Below are 16,111 nucleotides of genomic sequence, written 5' to 3' on the forward strand. Positions count from 1 at the left end.
ACACAGTATAGAACAAAATCAATAAAATAGAAGGAACAGCAAAAAGAGAAATTATGACAGACATGGAAGACACTATAAGTGATAATACCCCCAAAAATGGAATTAGCCTAAATATCTAATGTTAGACAATTGTTTGTACCATAGAACAGCTTATATCATGCAGTTATTACATCTACTACAAGTTTTTATTGACAGGTGAAAATGTTCAAGATATAACTAAGAAAAACACAGAGGTACAGACATGATATGTAGCATAATAAAACAGTAAGTACATTTACTGAGCATTTTACCATTTGCCAGAAACTTGATTATCTAACATTTTATTTAGTCCACAGGCCCACCCCATACAGTGATATTAGTTTATTTTAAAGACGAGAAAATAGACTCAGAGAGGTAAAGAAACTTTCCAAAGTTCACCTAGCTAGTAAGTAGCAGAGCTTGATTGGAACCTGTATTTGGCAGACTTCAAAAAGCCCTGATCTTAACAACACTACCATAACCAGATCATGTTCAATAAGTGCACCTTAGTTACATTTAAAAATGCACCAAAATACTAAAGTAAAACTACATCAAGGTGTTACTAGAGATTACCTTAGATGATTATTTACCCTGCATATATATATAATTTTCTATTTTTATAAAAGTTCTATAATAAATATATATTACTTATAGAGTCCAAACTAACAAAAAAAAATGGTTGAGAGAGGGAATAAAGAACTTTCGGCCTGGAACTCGTGAAAAAGATTTAGACTCAAGATACAAATGCAAGGTCTTCAGTATATAGGTGATGATTGAAATAATTACTGTAGATGAGATTGCACAAAATGTGTAGAACATGAACAGAATTATGAACAGCAACACTCAAGACATAGGTAGGAAAAGAGGAATTGGAGTAGTAATTCCTCTCTCCAGGAACAGAAACACTTTCTATGTTCTGGAAAATTCCTATAAATTGAAACATCACTAACATTACTAACAAGCTAATGCCCTTTATATGAAAACATGCAACTCTTCAGTGACTGGAACAAATATGCTGATAAACTGCATATGCATCTACTGCTAGATCTTATGGCAATAATAATGGTTAACCAAAACCTACAGAATTTCTAAACCAAAATAAATCCAATGTACAAAAATAACTGGTCTCAGAATTTCATGTGTTACACTCTCATATTATTATTCCCATAGGCATCTTCTAAGATTTGACTTATAATCATCACCTCAGCTGCTTCAGCAAAGATAAAACTAGACCCTAACAAGCTTTCAATTTTTAAAAACACAGAAAAAATAACTTTGTTGAAGTTAAGAAAACCAAATTATAATAAAATAATAAAAGGACTTATCTCTAATGGTTATCTTGTTTAATTCATTTTCGAGGAAGTCAATCAAATATATGTTTCTTTGGCATCTACTATGTGTTTAGGCTTAAAGATACAATTCCAGACTTTTAAAACTAGACGGAAGATTGGGATGCGAATACTGCTCGACAAGAAGTAAAAGGCTCAATATTTTTAAATATAGAATGACCTGATTCCCAGACCTGCATTCCCTTGACATTATACACTATGAAGACGTGATTATATATTATTTCAGTACAAAAGTTTGGGCTTATTCCTAGAATCTATACTAAACTCATTTACCCTATTTTACAGTTTAAAATATTGTCACTTAATATTCAATTATTTACCTATAAGTAATAGCTGACTATGTAAAACAAAAGAAAACTACTCTAAATCATTTAACTGAATAAAATCAGTAACAATCTTTGATAAATGCTGTAACTTCTACAAATATTTACAGAAAGCCTACTATGTACAAAATCCTGCATTATCTAATATATAGGATATAAAAATACATTAGCTACAGTCAGTCACTCTCTGAAAGGGATCGCTTCGTCATAAGCAAAGACAGGTTCAAATACTTCAATGCAGAACCAAATGTGATAAAATTCATTGCAGTGGTAAAGCAATTCAGAGACAAGAGACTCTCCTGCTCATGCAATTGGATTGATCAGAAAAGGCTTTATGTATGGCATGGAATTTGATCTGGGTCTTGAAGAACAGGTAGGATTTCAATAGTCACAAACAGGAAGGGGACAATCTGAGTGACATTTGTCAGATTAGCAATTTGAAAAGATCACCGTGACTAGAGTGTAAAGAATCCAGTTGATTGCCAAACACTGTAAAATTTAACTCTAATTATTTCACAAATCTATTTATTCCCTCTTCTTCATTCCCACTGCCATCACCTTTGTTCAGACTCTCTTCTTATCTTACTTTGATTGCTACAATAGACAGATAACCAGTCTCCTAATTTCCCCACTCTCCTTCCCCAAAAAATCCACATAGTCACTAAAGTGATCTTTCTGGCAGTGTAAGTCTGTTCACATCGCTCTCCTGTTTGAAAGCTTCAGTATGTCTCTGCAAGTCTGCGAAGCATGTAAACTCTTTAGCGTAACACATAAGAGCTTTCTTAACATGGTCCCTACCCACCTTCCAAACTCATCTCTAGCCCCTTCTTATTTTGTTACTTAATACTACAAATTGTCTGATTTTGACTGCGGCGCTGTGAATACATCATGTTTTTTCATGCCACCATGCACAATGGTGCAATGTGAAATTAACATTGGATACTATCCTAAAATTAACAGGAAGCTACATAATAGTTTGAAAGTGAAGACACAACATGGCTAGGTTTGAATTTTGAAAAGAGAACTCTAATTAGAGTCCAGAGAAGAACAAACTGATCAAGTAGATTATTACAAGAGTCCAGGCAAAAGATGATAGCAGCTTGGACTAAGGGGGTGGTAATGGAGTGGAGATTGAGAGAAGTAGAGGACACATGACTTCACCCAAGAAGCCTGCCCTGACTCCCCAAGATCAGGTGGGTATATATATTATACACATTTAATAGTACTCTATACTTCCTTTTCAACAACAGTTGAGAAACACAATTACTTGTGTGTACTCTCCACTAGGCAGATAACTATATATAATCATTCACTGCTATAGCCCTAGAACCTTGCACAGTAAATGATGCATAGTATTAAATATATGTTAAAGTGATAAAAAATATGATTATACAATGATTGGCACTCTTTCTCCTGTGTTGCAAATACCAGACAATATTTTGTAGTATGTTTTATCTATCAAAGAGTACATTTAGAAAACTGGAACACTGTCAGAGCACTACACATCACCGCAGAAGCGCTTATTAGATCTAGGAATGCCATCAGAAAACACCATCACCACCACAACAACAAACAGGTGATTCTGTGTATGAGGATGTTGTTCAGAGTAAGGTGCTATTTGCCACAAAGCAAGCCACATATGGCTGGCCTTTCCCTGTATCTCAGGAAGCACTGTAATAAAACTTCATATAGGGTAAAATATATGATGGATGGTAAATTCTAAGACCAAAACGCCCAAGACTAATAAGAAGTTAATGCCCTTCTGCATTGCAACCCCCCACCCTTAACTCTATAACCTTCCACCTGCCATATTAATTTTTCATAGCAATTTTCTCCATAATATATATTTGTTTATTATCTGACCACACACCCACTCCCATAAAATATAAGGTCAATGAGAAGGATTCATCACTTTTCATCATGTTTTAGCACTTGAAAATGTTTAGCACTTAGCAATTAGACAATAAATATTTGTTCAAATTATAAACAGAACAAATCCTTAGATTCTGACTAGTCCATTCACTTATTCAGCAATAATTAATAGCAATTACTACATGCCAGACATTGTATTAAATAACAGGGATACATTACTTTTATATATTCATTAACTTATTGAAGAATCACTTTGTCAAATTTTTAATCTATAGAACAATTTGTGAAGAATTTATCTCTTCCCAACATTTGGTCTTTTAATCAAGGACAATGGTGTGTCTCTCCATTTTTTAAATGTCTGCTTTACTATCTGAGTAGAATTTTAAAATTTTCTTCATATCAATCCTAGACATTGTTGGGATTATTATTATGTGGCTATTATAAATGGATTGTTTTCCATTATATCTTCTAAATGACTATTTCTGATATAAATAAAAGGTACCGGTCTTTTAATTTTTAGCTAAATCCAACTACTTTTTACAACTTTTATTAATTCTGTCAAGTACAGAGTTGTTTTGCAAGCTTAGCTTATATATATATATGTGTGTGTGTGTATATATATATATATAGAGAGAGAGAGAGAGAGAGAGAGAGAGATGAGCCTACCCTCTTTTTATTATTTCATTTTTTAATGTATATATTTAAGGTGTACAATATGATGTTTTGGTACACAGTGAAATGATTACTACAGTCAAACAAATTAACATATCCATCACCTTCTATAATTGCCTTTTTATGTTAAGAGCACCTAAAATCTACTCTCAGCAAATTTTAAGTATACAATATTATTAACTTGTCTTTATGCTGCAGATTACATCTCTAGACTTATTCATCCTACCTAACTGTAAATTTTCATACTTTGACCTACTTCTTTCTCCCTATTTCTTCCCACTCCTCTCCCTTGGCAACTACCTTTCCATTTATTCAGCATTTTTAAAATTCCACATAGGTGAGATCATATAGTACTTTTCTTTCTGTTTGCCTTATTTCACTTAGCATAATGCCATTCAAGTTCATCCATATCGTCACAAATGGCAATTATCTCCTTCTTTTGTAAGACTGAATAATATATCATTGTATATATAAATATATATATACCACAATTTCTTTATTCAGTCATCCATTGATGGTTGTTTCCACATCTTGGCTATTGTGAATAATGCTGCAGTGATCAAGAGAGGGCAGAGATCTCAATGAAGTGTTGATTTCATTTCATTTGTATATATACCCAGAAGTGGGATTGCTGAGTCCTACGGTACTTCTATATTTAGTTTTATAATGAATTTCCATATTGCTTTCCATAATGGCTGCACCATTGTACATTCCCCCAACAGTATGCAAGGGTTGCCTTCTCTACATCCTTGCCTACACTTGTTATTCTTTGTTTTTTTTTATAATGGCCATCCTAACAGGTGTGAAGTAATAACTCATTGTGGTTTTGATATGCATTTCCCTGCTGATTAGTAATGTTGAGCACCTTTCCATATGCTTGTTGGCCATCTGTATGTCTTCTTTGAAAAAAGTCTATCCAGTTCCTTTGCCCATTTTTAGATTGTGTTTTTTTTTATTTTTGCTACTGAATTGTGTGAGATACTTACATATTGTGAATATTATCTCCTTATCAGATTTATGGTTTGCAAATATTTTCTCCCAATCCTTAGGCTGCCTTTCATTCTGTTAACTGTTTTCTTCGCCATGCAGAAGAATTTTATGTAGTCCCAACTTGTTTATTTTTGCTTCTGTTGCTTGTGCTTTTGGTGTGATATCCAAAAAATCATTGCGAAAGCCACTATCAAGGAGTCTTTCCCCTATGTTTTCTAGAAGTTTCCTGCTTTCAGGTTTTACCTTTAGGTCTTTAATCCATTTGGAGTTTATTTTTGTGTATGATACAAGATAAAAGTCCAGATTCATTCTTTTGTATGTGGATATCTAGTTTTCCTGGCACCATTTATCTTCTAAAAATTAATACTTTTGTCTCTTTCTTTCCATTAATTAGGCCTTTTTATTGACATCAGCCAGAATTTATAGATACATATTAAATAATGGTGATTGTGGGCATCCTTGTTTTATTGCTGCTTATGGAACAAATCTTACATTTTACCATTAAATACAATGCTGAATTGGTGTCAGAGACATAATTAATTTTCCTGTCATAAGAGCAAGTTTCTATCACTAACTTTTCAGAGTTCTTTTTTATTCTTAAAATGGGCATTTAATTTTTTCAAGCACCATCAGCATTTATTTGAAATTTTTCTGTTATGAGATCTATTGATAGGATGCATTATATGACTAATTTTCATGATATTAAACCATTCCCATGCTGGGATAAAACTTTATTAGTCACAAAAGGTTAATTCATATATTTCTGAATGTGTTTGGTTTTAGAATTTGAAATAGATCCATAATCTGTGTGTGCATGCAAGAAACATTTTTCTCACATTTTGATATCTGAATTATGCAGCATTGTAAAATGAATTGGGCTAATTTTCATCCTGTTCTATGCTCTGAATCAATTTATTTAGACTCAGAAATAACTGTTTCTTTCAAAGGGATCTTATTTATATAAGAAAGATAATAAAAGAAGGAAATCAAAATTCACTGTATTATAAACTGGAACTCATAATACTAGTTCCCTTTGCCGTGCCAGGTGTAGCTCAAGTTACCATCTGGTCACCTTGACATTCACAAAAGAATTAACTTAGAATTATCAGTACAAAGAGACTTTTCTTTTATAAAATGGTCTTATTAATTACTCAGATTCTATGTGAAATTTTGGCCCTCAGGTCATTTCCTTGGTTTCTGCTCAAGAATGCACGTATAATGTGAGGGCTAAAATGCTAGAACTTTTTGAAGAAAGCCTAAACTTTGAGAGGGCAAAGGTTTCCTGGGCAAGGTACAAAAAGTGCTAAGAATTAAAGGAAAAAAATGATACATTGAACTTCATTTTTAAAAAACTTCTGCTCATCAGAAGACACAAATAGGAAAGGAGGAGGCAAGCCAATGATTGGAAGCAAATATTCATAGTACATATACCTAAACATCCAGAATACATTAAAAACTCCTAAAAATCAAGATAAAACAACAACCCAATTTTTCAAATGGGCAAAAGACATGGAACATATGCTTCTAAAATATATCCAAATATCTAATGAACATATGAAAACATAGTTATGTCATTACACATGAGGAAAATGCAAACTGAAAACCGTAATGAGGAACCACTACACATCCAGAGATGTGTAACATCCAGGCTAACAATATCAAGACTTGGTAAAGATTCTCACTTATTATTGGTGAGGGCATAAAATGGTACAACTACTTTAGGAAAGCATTTGGTAGTATATATATATATATATATGTGCATATATATATATATGCACATACCCTATGTCCCAGCAATTCTACTCCTGCTATACTGTATATCCAAACAAAATGAGTAAACATGGACAAAAATGATTTACACAAGAATATCAATAACAATTTTATTCTTAATAGCTAAATACTAGATGCAACTTAAATGACTATTGACAGGAAGATGGATAAATAAATTGTGGTATAGTTAAACAATGGAATATTACACAGCAAAAAAAGAAGGAGCTACTAATACACAAAGCTATAACTTCAACATCTCTCCATCTGCTCCCATTTTCACTATATATGGCCACACATTATTCCAGCTATGACTTCCCTCCATTATTTATCTCTGAACAAGTCTATCTTATAGTCCCTAAGGTCAGTGTCCCAGCCTTCCCCAAATGACAATACAGTAGTCCCCCCTGACCCTTATCTGAGGTTTCACATTCTCTGGTTTCAGTTGCTGTGGCCAATCATAGCCTGAAAATATGAAATGGAAAATTCCAGAAATAAACAATTCATGAGTTTTTAAATGCATGGCATTCTGAGTAGTGTGATGAAATCTCACATCATCCTGCTCCAACCCATCCGGGACATGAATCAACCCTTTGTCTAGCATATCTATTCTTTCTATACTATCTACCCATTAGTCACTTAGTAGCTTTCTCAGTTATCAGACTGACTATCATGGTATTGCAGAGCTTATATTCAAGTAACCGTTATTTTACTTAATAGCCTCAAAGTGCAAGAGTAGTGGTGCTGGTGATTTGGATATGCCAAAGAGAAGCCGTAAAGTGAAAAAGTGAAAGTTCTCAACCTAAGGAAAGAAAAAATATCCAGTGCAGAGGTTGCTAAGATCCACGGTAAGAATGAGTCTTCTATCTGTGTATTTTTGAAGAAGGAAAAAGAAACTTGTGCTAGTTATGCTGTCGCACCTCAAACTGCAAAGTTACTGCCACAGTGCACAAGTGCTTAGTTAAGATGGAAGGAGACTGAGTGTGGTGGCGCGTGCCTATAGCCAGAGGTACTTAAGAGGCTGAAGCAGGAGAATTGCTTCAGCCCAGGAATTTGAGGCCAGCCTGGGTAAAAAAGCAACACCTTGTCTCCTAAAAAATATTTTTTAAAAAAATGATGGAAAAATATTAGATTTGTGAGTGGAAGTCATGAACAGAAATATATTCTGGTTGATGGCAATCAGGCTCAAAACTACCCACGATTTCAGGCCTCCACTGGAGGGTACTGGAAGGTGTCCCCCGAGGATAAGGGGGAACTATTATACACATTCCAACAAAAAAAAACAGGTATCCTTCATTTCATATGATATTTCTTTAATGGTATTATTATGTAAAATTCCTTCTATGGTATCTGCCAAATAACCGTGACTTTATATATGTTCCCTTCCTACCTCAACCCTTCCTACCTTTTCTTTTTCTTTTAAAACACACCTTTATTTTTATTAATAAATACCTCAGAATTCAGAAACACAAATACTCCATTTTCAAAATAATTAAAATCTCACATTTATATTTCAATAATACTAGCACTTATATACCACTTGCTATTTACCAAGCTCACATTCAGGGTTTCTCCTCTATCTCTGTACACAAATATACACACACTTAGATACATACACACAAATACCATACTATACACTTATTTAATTCTCACAACAACCCTGCAATGTAGGTACTATTATTGACTCCCTTTCATAGATGAGGAAGTTGAGGTAGAGAATGATTAAGTAACTTCACAAGACTATGCTGATACTAACCATCAGGGCCAGGATACAGACAACTCTAACATACTATTCCAAATGCTTCACCCAAACTATACAATCAAGCTATTGGCAATAAGAGATACTCTGTCACACCTGCAAAACAAGTCTGTGTTTCTTTAAATCATGAATTTAAAATCCTAAATTGTCAGAAGAAGCTTTAAATAGGGAGGACTCCCTGATAAGGTTTCAACTGGACTTTTTTTATGAAGTTAATAACTTTATTTATTTTTTTATTTCAGAATATTATGGGGGTACAAAAGTTTTGTTATGTTTATAGCAGTATAATTCACAATCATAAAGATGTGGAAACAACCCAAGTGTCCATCAATATATAAGTGGATCAATAAAATGTGGTATATGTATACCATGGAGTATTACTCAGCCATAAAAAATGGTGAACTAATAACTTTTGTAACAACGTGGATGGAACTGGAAATCATCCTTTTAAGTGAAGTATTACAAGAATGGAAGAACAGAAACCACGTGTACTTACTACTAAATTGAAATTTACAGATCAACTGAATTTTTAAATAACAGAAATGTACATACAGTCACAGAGCAATCCTATTTTTAAAAATTCATTGTTAAGGCCAGACACAGTAGCTCATGCCTATAATACCAGCACTTTGGGAGGCCAAGGTGGGAGGGTAGCATGAGGTCAGGAGTTTGAGACCAGCCTGGGCAAGATAGTGAGACCTTGTCTCTACAAAATTTTTGTTTAAATTAGCCAGGCATGGTGGCACATGCCTGTACCCCTAGCTACTCAGGAGGCTCAGGTGGAAGAATCGCTTGAGCCCAGGAGTTCAAAAGGCTGCAATGAGCTGTGGTCACACCACTGTACTCCAGCCTGGGTGACAGAGTGAGACCCTATCCCCCAAAAAAGGGGAGGTAAATAATTCATTGTTGAAACATCTATTCTTAAGCTGTGGATAACTGTATTTATTTACAGATATGCTTTTAAAATTATTAATTTAAATTAGTATCTCCATTAACTATCTTAGGTGTTCACAATTTATACCAATTATATTTTCTACTTATATTCTCTATTTTTTATTAGCTCAGGACCAACTCTCACTAACATCCTCTTTGTTCCATTTCTTTGTAACTCAGTCATTCTCTAATTCACTCAAACAATAAATACTTATTATTCTATGCCAATTATTCAACAAATATTTATTGAGTGTTTGCTTATGTTAGGTATATAATAGGTAGGAAAGACATTATATAACTTATAAGGTAAACTGTTTCCATAAATATACCGGTTATGGAGTATTGCAGCAACCAATTCCCCTCTATGCAGATGATCCATCACCTCTAAAAGTTGGATAATGACCTGTTCAGGAGGAAAAGAAGCCAATATTTACTACAAATATCAATACAGTAATTTTCAAATTGTGCTACTTTTATCATATTTTATACATTTCATGATTAATTTAAAAGCAAAATGTATGCCCATGTACCTAATGTCCATATTACAACTTATGAAAATTAAGAAACTGAATCTTTTTAAAAAATGAAATAGTCAAAATATCTACAAAATTCAATAGTGAATAATTAAATAGTATTGACTCAACTTCCTGAGAAATCATTAGCTAACAATTACCCATGGAAAACTAACAAAGTACAGTAGCCTCCCCTTATCCAAGGTTTGGCTTCCTGCAGTCTCAGCTACCAGTGGTTAACTGCAGTCCAAAAATATTAAATGGAAGATTCCAGAAATAAACAATTTACATATTTTTAAATTGCATGCTGTTCTGAGCAGTATGATGAGATCTCACACTGTTCCACTCCATCTCACCCAGGACATGAATCATCCTTTGTCCAGCATATCCACGCTGCCTACGCTACGCTCCGGTTAGTTACTTAGTAGCTTTCCCAGTATGAAATCAAAATAACACAGTATATATAGGGTTCAGTACTATCTGGGGTTTCAGGCATCCACTGAGGGTCTTGGAATGTATCACCTGTGAACAACTACATGTACAGGTAGTTGGATTAAACTAAGAATCAGGAGACCTGAGGAGCCTCTATGAGGTTGGGTTAGACAAGAAGTTAGGAGTGAAGAGTTGAGGCAAATACTTGCCAAGTAGATACCAAGACAGCACTGATTCCCATTATTACCAGCAGGGCTTAGAACCTGAGAAGCCTACAAGCAAGGACCACAGTTATAGAAGTGGTTGCACAAAATACAGGCAAGAAAGGTATACACAATTACAAAAAACAATGGTGATCTAGCACTTCTTATATTATCCTGGATAGAGCTTGAGCCCATCCTTCAAAGTGAAGTATCACAAGAATGGAAGAATAAGCACCACATGTACTCGCCATCAAATTGGCAGTAACTGTTCAATACTAAGGTGCTCACATGGTAGTAATATTCATTGGGGGTCAAGGGGTAAGCATGGGTAAACTCACAACTAATGGACATGGTGAGCATTGCATGGGGGAAGGGCATGCCTCCAATCCTGGCTTGGGTGAGGCAAAGTCATAACATGTAACCAACATGTTTGTACCCCCACTATATATATTAGAAAGGTATAATGTTTTGAAATCCTGAACACAAAAAGTAAGGAGTAAGAATGCTATTTTCTTGACCTGGACTAAATTTTTGTTTTGGTGGTTGTTTTTGTGGGAAGAGCAGGTGAGTTTTGGTAAACTGAACTCTATCTAATATATTTCTTTTTAGTAATATCAATGTATCGCATTGAAGAAGTAGAGTATATTTTATATATTTATTCAGTTTATTTCAAATATATTGGGATGCAAAATTTATAATTTACTTAAATGTATACTTTCCTTCCTAATAAAGTCAATTTATTACGCTGGGAAGATAAAAATGTATGATACGCAATTTAGTTTGTTCATAAAATTATGTGATGACCTAAAATAATTAAGCAAGGTGGGAGGGAAGATTCTTCATTGTCCCTAGCCCTCTTCCAGCCCCTTAATTTAAGGAAAAGAAGCTGAAGGCAAAAAAGTATTCTATTTCTTGGGTCTTCATAACTCTTAAAAAGGAAACAAATCTAATGACAATATAGCATTTATGTTTATTTGTACAATCATATTTTTCTGCTTATAATCCTATTATAAGAAATTGAGTAGACTAAATGAAATTAAAATTTTTAAAGCATCAAAAATCAACTGACCTTTGATTTACCTTTTCTAAAAAATGTTCAAGTGATGAGAGAATTTTTAGATGTTGAAATTTTTAAATTTTATTTAGGCAAAGGAAAAAACAATTAATATCTAGATTACTACTAGGAATCTGGTAATGTGAAATGAAATAATTCATGCCCTGTTTCACTAACTGCATCTAAAATGGAACATATAGATTTCAAAACTAGGTATGCAAATTTTCTCTTAATCCCTGCTATGGCTTGAATGTGTCCCCCACAAAGTATGTATTGGAAAAGTTTCCATGTATTGGATACTCAATGTGGCAGTGTTGGGAGGTGGGGACTAATGGGAGGTATTTGGGTCATGGGGACACTGCCTCATGAATGGATTAATGTCATTATCATGGGAGTGCATTCTTTATAAAAGGACAGGTTCAGCCTTCCCTCCCCATCCCTGTTTGCCCTTCCACCTTCTGCCATGGGATGAAGCAACAAGAAGGCCCTCGCCAGATGTCAGTTCCTTGATCTTGAACTTCTTAGCCTCCAGAACTATGAGAAATACATTTCTGTTCATTAGAAATTACCTAGTCTCAGGTAATTTGTGCTGTTATAGCAGCACAAAATAGACTAACACAATCCCCTTGTTTCAATCAATCCCCCTGCAGCATCTAAATTTCTGAGTCTGAAGCTCCCCCATTCAAAATACCCAGAAAATAAACTCTCTGGTCTCCTGAGGAAGCAGGGAGTAGGCAACAGGACATGAGACTCCAGCCACTTATTATACAGACATTCAATGAATAACCCATATTTTCAATCTCATGATACATCCCTGCCTTCTGCAGACCAGGGGCCTTCAAGTCTTGAGATATTAAGAGTTCTGTGGAAAGAATTAGTTGGTTTCTCTGATAAATTCATGTAAAGGGAGATGTTGAAGTTGTAACTTCCTTTGCTCTAAGTAAAAATTAGCTTCAACCTTACATCTGTCAATGCTTCCATTCCTGTTCTCTTTGCCTTATTGAATTTTTCCATTTCCTTACTCTGATTTTAATGGGTTAGGGAAAGGAAGTAAACACATGTCATGAAATTTACATGGGATTTAACTAAAACTATTTTAACCAGGGAATTAAATATAAATATATATATAAATTTATACTATATGTTTATATTAATTATATTACATATTTATATGTATTAAACATACATATTGATCAAATACATAGAAATATGTTGGAAAATTAACACTGGCCACAATATGGGGGTAGAGCAGAGAGAGACAGACTAGAAGTTTAGATATGAATTAAGAAACTTCTTCCATAGTCAAGACATGAGATAAGAGCCCAGACAACTGCTATGGGGATAACCAGAGAGAACTAGGACATATTGACTAAAAGATCACTGACATCAACAAAGACAAAAATCCCAGAATCTATTTAAATAACTGGGGTGAGGTAATGATATCAAGTGGGGTAACATACAGAGAAGAAGGAAAAATATTGAAAGAAAAGAGAATAATTTGATGCAGACATATTTATGTACCATAGGACACTCTGTGAAATATCTAGCAGAAAATTGAAAAGATGTATCTAGATTTAGATAGTAACTAGAAATGACAATACAGGGATATTTAGCCAATTAAGTGACAGGTAAAGCAAATAAGATTGGGAAATGTTACTAAAGAGTATATTTGTCCTGAGGTGCGATCCAAATGAAGACAGGCCAGCAAGGAAAACAGAGAACAGGTAGGAGGAAAACTAAGAGAATTGTGAGATAAAAGCTAAAGAATAAGAGTGTTTCAAGAGCATTCAAAAGTTTCAAGTTCTGAGAGCAAGTAAGATACAGCTACTTGATTTGACAACTACAAAATGAGTGGTGACTTTTTCAAAGAGCAGTTTCAGTATCAGTGGGGAGAACCACAATGCAGTAGTTTGAAAAATAAAACCAAAATAAATACCTTCTTTCAAGATCTTGTGAGGAACTCAAATACATTAGGGAATTACTCTATGGTAAAGATGGTCTTTCAAACCAGTAAGGGAAAGGGAGATAATTAAATAATTTGGGTAGACATTTGTTGTGTTTTTTCAAAGCATAGGTTGTACCTATTTCCCTTGTTACCCTAAAATAAATTCCAGAAGGATCAAAAATTTAGAGTTAAAAAATGAAGCTGAAAGAGTACCAAGAGAAAACCCAAGTGAATTTATTTATAATCATGTGGTGGAGAAGGCAAATATTAATAGCACCCAAAAATCAAAAGTCATAAAAGACTATTAAATCTGATTATAGAAAAAAAATTCTGTACTTCAAATATACCAAAGTCCAAAAGCAAATGATAAACTAAGAAAAAATATTCATAACACACATGACAGGCAACAAAGAGCTAATGATTTTAACTTACACAAAATTAATAAAAACAATAAAATGCAATGGTAAAGTGAGCAAATAATATAAGCAGAAAGCACACATCAAAGAAATACAAAACATTAAGAAACTAAATGCTATTTTAGATTGAGGCACTGTTTTCACCTATGAAATTCACACACCTATGCATGCACATGCACACACATAAGGCCTGTATATATCCTTTATTTGTGAGAAGGAATATGGGATTGGGAGGATATCTACGTTTCATGCTATACTTTCTGTTCAATTTATTTTAAAGTAAAATATAAGGAGGATCTGGCAGAAGGAATAAAGAGTGGCCATGAGATAGGAGGGAAACGAGGAAGGTACAGTCACTGAGAAGTGTTAAATGAAGAAAGGAGTAGTGGAGAATATCAGATGCTGCTGAGAGATTGAGGAAGTGAAGAGTTCAGAAGTGACAACTCAGTGTGGTAACCTGGAGGCTACTGGAGACCTTGATAAGAGTGGGTTGTATGGAATGATGGAGATAAGAACTGATTAGTGTGGGTTTAAGAGTTAAAGGGGGAGGGGAAACAAATACATACAACTCTTACAAGGAGTTTTCCTTTAATAAAGAGTAGAGAAACAGATGGTAGTTGTTGAGATACAGTAGTGGAAGTAGTTAATGTTTTATTATATTTTATTTCCATAATAGGAGATACTAGAGCAAGTAGATCTGGAATAGTATAATGTTAAACAAAACTGTAAACTGAAGAAGTTCAATATTATGTATATACATTCCAAAAGCATGTAAGGCAATTCTCTCTCTTTTTTCCCTCTCTCTCATATAATACAGACACACACACACACACACATACACACATACATTATGTGTGTCCGTATATACAGATGTAGAAAAAAGCATAAAAATAATCATGGGAATGATAAACACCAAATTTGTGAGAGAAGGGGATAGCAGTTCCCTCAGAAGAGGAAGGAAGGAGAATGCAATTGTGCAGGAACACACTGGAAGCTTCACCTGTATGTTCTGTTAAGAATCTGAAACAAAAATTACAAAATTTTAAAGTTTTACATAGTTAAGTGGTGGTTACATTGGTTATACTTTTCGTATGTTTCAAATATTTTATTACAAAAGAAACAAAAAAGTATAAAACATTATCTCTGCCCTTAATCAGGGACTATGTAAGTGAGCAGACAGGACATGGCATAGAAAAACCAGCATATTTTAAAAATAATTTTCAAAGAAAAAAAACAGGACAAAAATATCAATATAACCAGACAAGCATTGTAATTAAAATGGCACACCTCTCCCTGGCCATGATATCCTCATGAAAAAAATGAAAACTAATCATTACTCAGAATACATACCTGACAGAGATCTAATTGTCATTTTGTCCTTAAAATGTTCAGAAATAAAACTGACAGAACTGCTTCTCATAGTTGAGATATCTTGCATAAGTTCAAGCAATTTTACTCATAAGCATTTAAGCAATTCACAAATCTAGTATTCTCAAGCAACTATCATAATTAGCTATTTCAAATAGATATTCCAGTGTATGACACAGGATTTAATTAAAACTCACTGCATCACTCTTTCCTACTGTGTCCAAAAACCAATCTCTTTAAAAATAATCAGATTTGAGTTATCCTTAACCAATTTCACAGCACATAAGGTAAGCCCTGCTTATGAACTAAGCTGATATTATATGAAAGAAATTTTAGGAGTTTCTCTCAGTCTGTCTTCAAATAAAATTTTGATAAGTACTGGGATAAGAAAAGAAAGCTGACAGAAAGCATTAGTGAAAAACGCTAAACACTACAAAATCAAAAAACTGCAAAATCTAGAAAAAGTGCTCATAATTGCCCTCCTCTCAATTAAGTTAT

General features: G+C 33.9%; 1 protein-coding gene across 4 annotated transcripts in view; it reads right to left on the bottom strand.

Moving 5' to 3' along the window:
* The window catches only part of KLHL13 (kelch like family member 13), a 208,239-nt gene that overhangs the window by 102,283 nt on the left and 89,845 nt on the right, over positions 1 to 16,111 (bottom strand). For 2 of the 4 annotated variants that reach the window (XM_045538706.1, XM_045538702.1), the window contains exon 2: positions 10,013 to 10,086. The exons of 1 other annotated variant lie outside the window; for it this stretch is intronic. In XM_045538706.1, the coding sequence (XP_045394662.1) occupies positions 10,013 to 10,062 (50 nt within the window). In that variant the 5' untranslated portion in view covers positions 10,063 to 10,086. Of the gene's footprint in view, positions 1 to 10,012; positions 10,089 to 16,111 lie in introns of those variants that run through there. One more of the 4 variants, XM_045538707.1, reaches the window with a different exon arrangement.

Source organism: Lemur catta, chromosome X, assembly GCF_020740605.2.
Source record: "Lemur catta isolate mLemCat1 chromosome X, mLemCat1.pri, whole genome shotgun sequence".
Classification (NCBI taxonomy): Eukaryota; Metazoa; Chordata; class Mammalia; order Primates; family Lemuridae; genus Lemur; species Lemur catta.